The 13,270-nt window shown below is 39.9% G+C and overlaps 1 protein-coding gene across 2 annotated transcripts in view; it reads left to right on the top strand.

Annotated features, from left to right (window-relative positions):
- TCF3 (transcription factor 3) overlaps positions 1-12,688 on the top strand; it is a 247,204-nt gene extending 234,516 nt beyond the window's left edge. The window contains exons 19-20 of one of the 2 annotated variants that reach the window (XM_068233869.1): positions 5,170-5,307; positions 11,221-12,688. In XM_068233869.1, the coding sequence (XP_068089970.1) occupies positions 5,170-5,306 (137 nt within the window). In that variant the 3' untranslated portion in view covers position 5,307; positions 11,221-12,688. The remainder of the gene's footprint in view (positions 1-5,169; positions 5,308-11,220) is intronic. The other variant, XM_068233867.1, reaches the window with a different exon arrangement.
- Positions 12,689-13,270: the final 582 nt, after the last annotated feature.

The raw sequence follows: 13,270 nt of genomic DNA, 5'->3' as shown, positions 1-13,270 counted from the left end.
AAACGAAATTTCTCAAAATGACCTGTGAAATCCTAAAGGTACTCATTGGACTTTGGACCCTTTAGCGCAGTTAGGGTGCAAAAAAGTGCCACACATGTGGTATCGCCGTACTCAGGAGAAGTAGTATAATGTGTTTTGTGGTGTATTTTTACACATACCCATGCTGAGTGGGAGAAAGATCTCTGTAAATGGACAATTGTGTGTAAAACAAATTAACAAATTGTCATTTACAGAGATATTTCTCCCACCCAGCATGGGTATGTGTAAAAATACACCCCAAAACACATTATACTACTTCTCCTGAGTACGGCAATACCACATGTGTGGCACTTTTTTGCAGCCTAACTGCGCTAAGGGGTCCAAAGTCCAATGAGCACCTTTAGGCTTTACAGGGGTGCTTACAATTTAGCACCCCCCAAAATGTCAGGACAGTAAACACACCCCACAAATGACCCCATTTTGGAAAGTAGACCCTTCAAGGTATTCAGAGAGGGGCATGGTGAGTCCGTGGCAGATTTCATTTTTTTATGTCGCAAGTTAGAAGAAATGGAAACTTTTTTTTTTTTTTTTTTTTCTCACAAAGTGTCATTTTCCGCTTACTTGTGACAAAAAATAATATCTTCTATGAACTCACTATGCCTCTCAGTGAATACTTTGGGATGTCTTCTTTCCAAAATGGGGTCATTTGGGGGGTATTTATACTATCCTGGAATTCTAGCCCCTCATGAAACATGACAGGGGGTCAGAAAAGTCAGAGATGCTTGAAAATGGGAAAATTCACTTTTTGCACCATAGTTTGTAAACGCTATAACTTTTACCCAAACCAATAAATATACACTGAATGGTTTTTTTTTATCAAAAACATGTTTGTCCACATTTTTTGCGCTGCATGTATACAGAAATTTTACTTTATTTGAAAAATGTCAGCACAGAAAGTTAAAAAAATCATTTTTTTGCCAAAATTCATGTCTTTTTTGATGAATATAATAAAAAGTAAAAATCGCAGGAGCAATCAAATAGCAGCAAAAGAAAGCTTTATTAGTGACAAGAAAAGGAGCCAAAATTCATTTACGTGGTAGGTTGTATGAGCGAGCAATAAACCGTGAAAGCTGCAGTGGTCTGAATGGAAAAAAAGTGGCCGGTCCTTAAGGGGTAGATTGCCCTAGGTCCTCAAGTGGTTAAAATGTGTCATTCAATTTAATTTTTTTTCAGCACTTTCACTTTTCAACATTTGAAACACCTAAGGCTGGCCATACACTGGCCAATAGTTGAGGTGGCCATACATCAGGTCACTTGACTGATCAACAATCTAATTTGATTATTATAATCGAAACAGATGAATATCTGTGCCGCCAATAGCGTGCCCGAACAATTTTGGCCCGATATTGCACGTATCGATCGGACATACTGCAAGATGTAGGGCTGACATGCTTGATGGCGGTAACGGCTTTTGATATCGACGAGCGACAGACCCTCTGCAGTATACTTTATCTGTACTGGCTCTGTACTCCGTCCACATACATACGGAAAACACGGGGTCTGTGAGGCGGTGGATACGGCATCACAAGGCCTAAATACCAAGGGATTTAATTCCTAAATCAATTGGGAATTGGCCTACAGTGTATGAGCAGATATCAGATCTCGATTCGATTAGAGAGAGATTTCTCTTGGTCAATCTGCCCATACATACATCCTTCTCAGATCATTATGTAATCAGAGAGGGATCTATCTGATCGAATCCCTCCACACACTGTACATAGATTTTCAATAGATTCCAGCACAAAATCTATTGAAAATCTGTGTTCACTGTCTGCTGCGTCTCCCAATCTATATACCACACCTTCCCCTGGGCCTTGTGGTGTACGCAGCAAATACACTATGCCGGGGCCTCCTCCTGTCTCTTCTCTCCTGGGGAGCGGTGTGTCCCATGATTACACTAGAGGCCAAGCACTAGGGGCACCATGACATGTACCTTATATAACCACTAGAGGCATCTAGAGTTTGGCCTCTATCATTTGTGATGTGACACAGTAGCCCCAGGAGAGAAGAGATAGGAGGTGCACCCAAAGGGGCGACACTGCACGAAGTACCGGTGGAAAGGTAAAATGTAAGCTTTGCTACCTACATTGCAAAACCTAATGCTTCTAGCAATGCATTCCAGACCTGCTGCAAATGTCTGAATTGATTGATTTCAGGCAAAAAATTACCAATCAGGAATAGTTTGCAGGATCAATTTCGACCAGATATCGATGCAAAAAATTGACCAGTGTATGACCACCTTTAGTGTCCATTTGTTAATCTTTTTCCAATATTAAAGTTAACCTGTAAGAAAAAAAAGTGCCTCGGGAGGGGGAAGCCTCTGGATCTCCCTTCCTCCTCAGTAGAGGGAATCCAGCGCTGGGACCCCCTGAAGATCTCCTTGTCATCACTTGTCTGCGCATGCAGCTCTTTGCTTTGGCTCCAGTGGAAATAGTTGAGCCCGATAGGGAGACAATTTAATTGGCTCCTGACCCTGTGATCACTGTGAGCCAATTGGCACGATCGGCAGTAGCAGTGGGAACGTGCGGAGCAATAATTTAAATCTATGCCCTGGCAGGGATAACCGGTCCCAAACAGGGTGTAGATTTTAATTACCAATGCCCGGAAGCGGTTAAAGATACAGTCAAGCCAATTTCCAAAATAGCAAAAAGTACACAAAGGCATGAGAAAAAGGTAATCCGGTAAAAAGTCAGAACAAGTTAAACAATTATAAAGAAAAATTAAATCCTCCTGTAGGATATCCAAGCCCTCCAAATAGCATTAGAAACATCAATTTTTTCCATCAATTTTTTGGTACTTTTTCAATAGCAAAGTGATTTTAAAAAGAGAAATTCCGCACAATGGCCTCAATTCACTAAGATCATGCTGGAGATAATAAGGCAAGAGAAAACTTACCCCCACATAAGAGAGAGTTATGTTATCTCTTCATTCCTTAAGTTACCTCCTCTGTAGTTAAGTTACCTTCTCTGTAGTTATTTTACCTCCTCTGTAGTTAATTTACCTCCTCTGTAGTTATTTTCACATGCAGTTAATAAACAGCCTGTCTTTAACTCTGGAGTTATTTTAAGGATTGAAGAGTTAACTTAAAGACAGAAGAGTTAACTTTAGGTTTGCCTGAGGTAAAATGTTTCCTGAATACTACATGCCTTATCACCATGGTAACAACTCTAGAAGAGTTATTAAAGACAGGAGATAAGCTTAGTGAATTGAGGCCATTGTCCGTAGCAAAAAGATAGTCCAACTTTATTTAGTCAGGTTAAAATCCACACAGCCAGTCAGTTACCTGGCTGTGTGGATTTTAACCTGACTCAATAAAGTTGGACTATCTTTTTGCTACGGACATTGTACTTCATTTGCTGTTATACATGGGTCTGAGTTGCCTGATTCCTGCACTGTCCTGGCAGCAGAGGTAGAACGGAATTCACCTTCTCTTGATTTTAAAAAGAAGTTGAAAAATGATCTCTTAAGAGAAAACTCCTAAAAAGTGTTGCTTCTCGCTGCATTCTGTTTAGGTAATGACCACATATGTTTCCCATCTCCAGTCCTCTTGTAGAGATGAGCAAAATCTTACTGGCAAGTTCACAAGATTTTCAACAAACTTCTGATTGATTCATGATTTTGTCGCAAATTTGCTCTGAACTTACATTGCTCACTCATCAATATCCTCTACTTTTCCCATCAGGTTATGTTTTAAAGCTTTCCCTAGATGTCAATAGCTGTAGCAATTACTATTTCTAGGAGTCATACTTTATCACCAGTGCAAAATTAAGGGAATCTCAAAATGATGGCCTGTTGGAGGTACTGGTAGACAAGATGAGGGAAAAAAATACATTATTTTTTAAAAAGGCCTAATCGTATGCATCAAAGAGACAAGTCTTCGCCATTTTCCACATGCATATGTCCACAGTGAGCGCTGGCTAGATACCTCACATAATTTTTCTTCTCCTACTTTCCTATGATCATTTCTCAAATTTAAGATATTTATTTTCTTCATTCCAGAACACCACACAAGATTAATGCTTCTTTATTTTCACATTTACTCTCCCTGTTATCAATACATACACTTTTGAGTTGTGAACACAAAAACGGTCACAGGCCTTTCACACCTGCTGTTACGTTTTGTTTTTGAAAAGGCATGCAATTTTCCAAATGTAAGTACAGTAAAATTACATTTGGAAACATGGGGATGCATACATGTTAAATGTATTCCTAATTTTTTTAAAAGGCAATCGTAGTTCTGCTGCATTTTCCTGTGTTTCGATTGAAGCCAACATAGTGAAAATTGCAAAGCGTGAAATGCAAAAAACATTTGCGATTGCGTTTTGTGTTTTTTGTTGTGAACGAGCCCTCACCTTTGTGGATCGGGATCCAGTCCCTGAGGTAACAGTTTGGTACACACGAGTGTAGGTTGCATGGCTACAAGGTATCAATACATCTAGCGATTTTGGCGGATGACCAACCAATAGACAGATCTTTCTTGGATCAAATCTGGAGAGACATCTATTAGCCGATATAAGTGGAAACAGGCATGTTCTAAGTAGACTAAGTACTATATGCAGCCATATTTATCTTGTCAGGTATGCTTTAAGGACTCTCACATAGAAAATAGGACCCTCACCCCGTATATAAAGATAGGTTTGTAAAACACAATATGGAAGATACATCCACATTTTTTAAAATCCCCCATGATTACCAAAATAAAAATTGTTCTTTCACTTTGTATTCCTTCATTGTATACTTTATTATTGTCTGTAATGTTTCTATTTTTGTTGTTTGTTTTGTTTGATGTGAAAGCTACCGAATACTTTAAAAAGTGTGTGCTGTTTTTTGATGGTGGCAGGGTTTTGACATAGATTTTAACTGGTATATGAATCTTTTAGAAAACATCTGTTTGTTGTGGTATTTTTGTAAGAGGTGATTTATTACTCTCTAATGCTCCTGCATGTACCAGATAAATACAAAAAGTGTACTTTAGCTTCCATTGCATTGGATGAAATACAAAGTTGACACAACATTTAAATTTTGTTTACAAGGAAGGTTTTTGTAGTCCCTGTAGTGAGAAACATTTGATAATATATGCTTGTCATTAATAAGGACACATTGTTAATAATCAACTGTCTTGTTTCATAGAACGAAACCTAAATCCCAAGGCAGCCTGTCTGAAACGACGTGAAGAGGAAAAAGTATCAGGTGTGGACCCCCAAATGGGTCTTTCTGGGGGACATCCAGGTCTTGGGGACTCTCATAATACAGTGGGACATATGTGAAGTAAGTAATTTTGCATTTGCACTATGCTGTTAATAATTAACATTAATAATGCTTCAATGCTTTGTAAATTAATATTGACCAAGTGCCTAGTGCCATTTTTTTAAAATTCTATTTTACTTTAGGGTTTTTTATATGCTTATTTTATATAGCTAATGAAAGTGTTCCAGAAAAGAATACACAGTAGCAAGAAAAAGTATGTGAACCCTTTGGAATTATATGGATTTCTGTATAAATTGGTCATACAATGTGATCTGATCTTCATCTAAGTCACAACAATAGACAATCACAGTCTGCTTTAACTAATACCACACAACAAATTAAATGTTTACATATTTTTATTGAACACACCATGTAAACATTCACAGTGCAGGTGCAAAAAGTATGTGAACCCTTGGATTTAATAACAGGTTGAACCTCCTTTGGCAGCAATAACTTCAACCAAATGTTTCCTGTAGTTGCAGATCAGATGTGCACAACGGTCAGGATTAATTCTTGACCATTCCTCTTTACAGAACTTTTGAGTTCAGACATATTCTTGGGATGTCTGATGTAAATCGCTTTCTTGAGCTCATGCCACAGCATCTGAATCAGGTTGAGGTCAGGACTCTGACTGGGCCACTCTAGAAGGCGCATTTTCTTCTGTTTAAGCCATTCTGTTGTTGATTTACTTATATGCTTTGGGTTGTTGTCCTGTTGCAACACCCATCTTCTGCTGAGCTTCAGCTGGTGGACAGATGGCCTTAAGTTCTCTTGCAAAATGTCTTAAACTTTGGAATTCATTTTTCCTTTGATAGCAATCCATCCAGGCCCTGACGCAGCAAAGCAGCCCCAAACTATGATTCCCCCACCACCATACTTCACAGTTGGAATGAGGTTTTTCTGTTGGTGTACTGTGCCTCTTTTTCTCGACACTTAGTGTTGTGTGTTTTTTCCAAACAACTCAACTTTGATTTCATCTGTCCACAGAATATTTTGCCAGTACTGCTGTAGAACATCCAGGTGCTCTTTTGCAAACTTTAAATGTGCAGTAATGTTTTTTTTGGACAGCAGTGGCTTTCTCTGTGGTATCCTCATATGAACTCCATTCTTGTTTAGTGTTTTGCGTATCGTAGATTCATGGATGTTATCATATGCCAGAGACTTGTGTAAGTCTTTAGCTGACACGCTAGGATTGTTCTTCACCTCATTGAGCATCCTGCGTTGTGCTCTTGCAGTCATCTTTACAGGACAGCCACTCCTAGGGAGAGTAGCAGCAGTGCTGAACTTTCTCTATCTTTAGACAGTTTGTCTCACTGTGGACTGCTGAACTGCAGGGCTTTTGGAGATACTTTTATAACCCTTTCCAGCTTTATGCAAGTCAATAATTCTTAGTCGTAGGTCTTCTGAGAGCTATTTTGTGTGAGGCATCATTCACATCAGGCAATGCTTCTTGGGAAAAGCAAACCCAAAACTGGTGTGTGTTTTTTATAGGGCAGGGCAGCTGTAACCAACACCTCCAGTCTCATCGATTGGGCTCCAGCTGGCTGATGCCTCACTCCAATTAGCTCTTGGGGTGTCATTAGTTTAGGGGTTTACATACTTTTTGCACCTGCACTGTGAATGTTTACATGGTGTGTTTAATAAAAACACGGAAACATTTAATTATTTGTGTGGTATTAGTTTAAGCAGACTGTGATTGTCTATTGTTGCGACTTAGATGAAGATCAGATCACATTTTATGATCAGTATGTGCAGAGATCCATATCATTCCAAAGGGCTCACATACTTTTTCTTGCTACTGTATTTACAATTACTTGACAAAGCAACCCTTATTTTGCAGTGAAATAATATTGTTGATATATACCTGAATAAGGCTTTAAAGTGGAACCCCAGGCAGCAAATACAAGTACTAGGCTAATGTGTTATACTGAGTAGAGTTTTATACAAATTAAGGCAAAAATCCTTCTATATGGTCATCTCTCAAACTTCTGGCCCAACTCTGCGTGATAATCAACAGGTTTGGATTTCTTCAGCCAATTTACATTTTATCCAAAGACAAGTTGTATCATGTGAGACTGCTTTACTATTCCTCCTCCTATTCTATAGCAGTGATTATACCTGACTGTTGGAGCATGCATGTTTGATTAGTCAAGTGCCCTGAAAACAGACAGATCCTGCATTGGAAAGCGCTAGTAATATTTACCAAAGTTCGGCCATTCCAGGGTTATCTCATTTATTGCAGGATTATCAAAGCAACATACAAAGCAAGCTTTCACTTCAGGGTAAATGCAATAGATGAGATTGCTGATGGGTTATTAAATTAGCATTTGTGTCACAGCATCTCCAACTGTGTAACCTAATGGAGGGTTGTAAAAAAACCACTCCCTTACTGCTTAGTGTGTGTTTCGCCACATTACACCATGTAGCCCTTTATGAAGAAAGTGTTTACCAAGACCCTCTAATATGGGTTGCATAATTTCAGGTTCCCGGCACATAAATATTTACTTTACTTCCTTATTGCGTATAAATTATTTTCAAAACATTTCTTAAAGTGGATCCGAGATATTTGTTATAGTTTAGTTTTTCATCTCGGATCTGCTTTAAAGCTTTTAATGAACTACCATGCTTATTCTAGTTTTTTATACTTACATTATCCCTTATTAATTCTAAACTTACTATAATGAAAGCTATAAGACAGGTCTTCAAACAGTAAACTGGTACATACAGCAGGTAAAATATGTATTGAACATATCCACGTTTTTCTCTGTTTTTCTTTAACCACTTAAGGACTACAGGCTTACACCCCCCTAGTGACCAGGCCATTTTTACCAATTCAGCACTGCACAGCTTTAAAAGTATAGTGCACAGCCATACAACTTACCATCCCAATGAATCTTTTCTCCTTTTCTTGTCCCTAATGGGCCTTTCCTTGGGTGGTCTCTGATCGCTGCTGCGATCGGTGGATTTCTTATATTTTAATAAAAAAGTGTTTTAAAAAAATAATCCCACTCCCCCCCCCCTCCCCCCCATATTGTCCCTGGACAGCAATCCTTCCACTTCCTCTTCTCTCATAGACATCAGCCTATGAGAGGGATTTTACTGTGAGCTGCTTGGAGGGACAGCTAAGTGTCCCCTGTACATCGCTGCACTAGATCCCAGGTAAACAAACTGTTTATTTTAAAAAAGATGTTTAACTCTTAACCTGCAAGCCGCGATCTTGGCAGGATGATCATGGAGCTCCGCTCCATCACTCAGCTGTTGAAGCTGTTTGCAGCAAGATTTGCTGTGTAAACTATCTAAACTTCAGATAAGATATATAGACAAGTTACTTGTTATAGTTAGTGTTTCATCTCGGATCCGCTTCAAGGATAGGGATTAGGTGGAGAAAAAGAAGAAATGGGAGGGTCATAGGAGGTTACATCGCAGCAAGCTTGCCTATCTGAAAACATGACTTTAGTCAAATGTCACATTTTTAAATAGTGATTACGGGGATGGGGGGATGAGAAGAGGAAGGGACAACACAACAGAGATATGTGGATCCAGCATGAACATACCTCTGTGCTTGCCTTAGGTAGCTTTGCCTCTTACTAGGGGTACTTTAAAAGTGTAAATCCAGCCAAAACATTATATCTTAGTTTTAGATAGGGTAGGAAAGGATTGTAACAACTATAACATTTTTGTTTATTGCAGTCTGTGAACCGTTCCCTTCACCTCCTGTTCTCTGTGATTGGGATGTGACATTAAAAGAATCCTCTCAGTAGGGACATGTGGGGACACTGATAGCAGTAAAACATCATGGGCCACATGCAATTCACTTTTTCACCTGAGCTTTTTCTCCTAGGAAATCATGTTTCAACTTCAGTTTAGAAAAACGTATCCGTACTTTGCTATGTAAAAAGTACCAAAAGTAGGTGTAAAGAACTATCGGAATTGCCGTATTTTTCGTACTGTAAGACGTTCCGGACTAGAAGACGCACCTAGGTTTAGAGGCCAAACATCAGGGAAAAAACATATTTACTAAACTTAATGCATCTATGGATCGGGGTATCTTGTAGTCCTACTCCCCCAACAGCACTACACTAACCTCTGCTGCCCACACCCCAACTACATTACACTTCACTAAATACTACACTACCCTAATCTCTGCTGCACATCCCTCCCCCCATCTACGTCACACTTCCCTACACTACACTACACTACACAACACTAATCTCTGCTGCTCCCTCTTCCCTCCAGCTACGTTACAATACACTACACTACAACAGCAGGGAAACTAAAAATGAAAGCCAAACTAAAGGGAACTACTGTCACCCAGCATGCTCTATACTGGGAGTGGTGACAGCTAAAATGTCCCCAGGTGATGCCCAATACCTCCCTCCCCCTGGTGCATAGCGGCGGTAGCATGTTCAAGTCACCCAGCACGCTCCATTTCGGGGGCGGTGACAGCTGCAGTGTCTCCAGGCGATGCCTGGTACCTGCATCCCTCTCTCCCTCCTGCGGGTGCAGTGACAGTGGCAATTTACCCGGTTCCTCCATCCTTCCAAAGGTGAGCGGCTGCAGCCTGTTAACATCACTTAGTCTTGCGTGTCCCGGGAGCCGCGGCTCTTCTCTCCATACTTCGGCAGGCATTGTACTATACTGTAGCAAAGGGGCCTTGCTTGATGAGGTCATCATGCGAGGGACCATTAAAGCTACAGTATGGAACCATGCCTCCCGAAGTATAGAGAGAAGAGCCACAGCCCCCAGAACTTGCCAGACTGATTTTATCAGGCTTCAGCCGATGGGCACAGGAAGGATGGATCGGAGGATCACTGGGGACATTGCCGCTGTCACTGCATCCGCTGTCACAGCGAAGGAGCAGGGTGAGTGACAAAAAGCTGCAGCCGCCGTGCAGGTGAGGGAGGGCTCGGAGGATCATCAGTGACATTGCTGCTGTCACTGCACCCGAGATGGAGCAGGGTGATTGACACTACATCAGGCTGCAGCCGCTGTGCACGTGGGGGGGGGGGGGGGGGAAGGAGGAGAGGACCACTAGACTGCCAGGGATTCATTTTTGGGGGGACCACATTTGGACCATTAGACGCACCAACATTTTCCCCCTGTTTTTGGGGGGTGGGGTTGGGGGGTGCATCTTATGGTCTGAAAAATGCAGTATTTTGAGTACTTTGGTGGTCATTTTATTGACAAGTCTGAAAATATAACCTAGGAGAAAACACAGGAGAAAAAATTAATTGCATATGTGTTCTAATTTGTTTCCTTCTATTAAAAGTAATGTTTTATTTGGGCTGGTGCACACCAGAGCGGTTCTGAAGCGTTTTTGTAAAACACTTGCAGGGGGGAAACTGCTTGGCTAATGAAAGTGAATGGGCTGGTGCACACCAGAGCGGTTCGTTTTTTCCACAAATGGAAACTCGGAGGCTGCAGCATTTTTTAGATTTCTGGGGCGTTTCTGCCTCAATGTTAAAGTATAGGAAAGAGGAAAACAGCTCTGAAAAACGTTAGATCAGAGTGGGTTTCCAGGCGTTTCTGTTACAGAAGCTGTTCAGTAACAGCTTTACTGTAACAATATTTGAAATCTGCTACACAAAAACGCTCCAAAAAAACGGTAGGCATGTTTAGAAAACGTCTCTAAACATGCCTATAGTCGCTCTGAAATCTGCTTCAAAAACCTCTAGCGTTTTGAGGATCTGAGTTTTTTTGTGTGCACTGGGCCTTTCTGTATGGTCCCTTACTTATTGGAGGTATTCATCTCACTTTTGTTTTGTAACATTGTTAAAACTGAGAGCTCTACCAAAACACAGATTAAAGTCCTGTAGAGGCCATCTCTCACTATAAGATTAAAAAGAAAATTTTGTCTGGAGTTGCATTTAATCTGTATTTTTATGCTTTGCACGTGTCTTTATGTAATTGTGCTTTAATGTCTTCTCTCAACAGTTTCATTGTGCTTGGTGGAAATCTTTGTTTTTCTGCTTTTTTATATATAATTATAGACTGAAGATGTGTTTTACATTTTTTATTGTTTGGACAAATTTTAAAACAAGGATGTCTTTGTGGCCTTGATTACAATTCCCTGAGAAATACATGTATGTCTGGATTTTCCATTGAGGAATGAAAGAAAGTTTAAAGATGAAAAAATCAGCTTGACATCTCATCTTTTGGATTGCTGCTTAAGGAACAAGAAAAGACTTCATGAGCAACTTGCCTTAACAAAAAGAGAAAGACATGAACTTATTTAAACTTGGTGGAAATTGTAGGATGATGACCAGATGCTGACCAATCCTTCAGCTCTCTGGGGATGAAAAGTTGAATTTCCTTGTGCCTATACTAAGACAACCAAGTGACTTGTTATCCTGCTGTGTGTGGGAATTTACGAAATGTATACATAAAGAGAAAAGTTGTGCATCCATATTTTTTTTAAACTTAGAACAAATGTTTTTTAGGTTTTGGTTTTGTTTATTTTTTTTTTTTTTTTAATAAAATTGAGAACAAAAAAATTCTGCAAAAAAGTACAAAAAGAGCCACAAACATTTCTCCTTGTCTTTGCCTTCCCTATTATCTGTTTACTTTATACGATGATGATGAATATACAATTTTTCTCCAAATCGTTTTAAAGGCAATTTTGTATGAATATGTCCGTTTAGCAAGCATTTGGTATTTTCATTGGGCTTCAGTCATCAAATTTGCAAGATGTTTGGACGGCCACATTGTGGTATCAATTGCTGCCAAATCTGTGGGATATCGATGCCACAAATAGAGTAATATATGGACACCTTTACAAATCGGGGATTTTGTGGAGCTCTGGGTCTACAGAGAAACTGAAATTGCTTACAGACAGGAGAGGATTCACCTGATAAGCTAACAGCATCATGCCAGTGGGCTGCTTGCAGACAGTGTTTCTGTTAAGGTGTTGGTGGATTTTCCTGTATAGAATTCTGTACTGTCAAATCTTGCGCCTTTTCTTTTCTGCATCCATAGGTAAGATTTTTCACATCCCCCAATTAAATATGTGCACATTTGGATATGTGATGTCAGTTAAAGTGACACTGAAGTGATAATAAACTTATGAGATAATGAATTGTAATTAATAGAACATTGGTAGCTAAGAAAAGTCTCATATTTTTATTTTCAGTTATATCGATTCATTTATAAAATTTGCATTATTCTGTCAAATTTGCAGTTTAGAAACCACACTCTGTATTTTAAGCTGTAAAACAGAGCAGAACTAATAACCCTTTGAACTTTCATGCATTCTTGGCTGTTGTAAGATGCGAACACACTTGATGTGATTTGTGTCGCCTGTCAGGTATCGGAAGACTATCCCTTTGGGTGACATCGCTGGGGCAGCCTGTACAGACCCCTGTCAGCTATGTAGCTGACAATGTGTACTGTTGCTGAGGTAGGGGGGGGGGGGAGGGAAAATGACAGCGTGGTACAAGCATGACATCAAGTGGCAGATGGGGGAGTGGTGTCTGCAAAGAAGTTGGCACCTGTCAGGTGAATCAATCTGACGGTCTGTTCGCTTGGGGGTCGGGGGCTGCCATACACACGCTTGATTGTCAACTGAGGTGGTCGATATCAGCCACCTCAGCTAACTTTAATCGAGCATATGTACAAGCCCTAAGCCATTTAAAAAACGGGACTGTGTTCAAGCTCAGAGAACCTGTTTTGCATAGATAACAACTCAAGTGTTTTAACTCTTCCTGTACTGGAAAACAGGAGACTTTTTTCTTTGCTACTAATGTTTTATTTTTTTTTATCTGTACTATGCATAAAATTCATTATCTCATAAGTTTATTTTTACTTAAAATTTGCTCTAAATAGTGGAAATGCAGAACTTATTGCACATGGACACAGAAAAAGCTGTGAGATTTGGCAATACAGGAAAATATGCCGTTCAGGTAAAAATCCACCTGAACCCAAGCCACCGCACTACCTGCACACAATACTGGCTGAAACCTTGCAGGTAACTAACTAGTTGTAAACC

This window comes from Hyperolius riggenbachi, chromosome 1 (genome assembly GCF_040937935.1).
Source record: "Hyperolius riggenbachi isolate aHypRig1 chromosome 1, aHypRig1.pri, whole genome shotgun sequence".
NCBI classification, from domain to species: domain Eukaryota; kingdom Metazoa; phylum Chordata; class Amphibia; order Anura; family Hyperoliidae; genus Hyperolius; species Hyperolius riggenbachi.
This window is presented reverse-complemented; position numbering and strand designations above follow the sequence as displayed.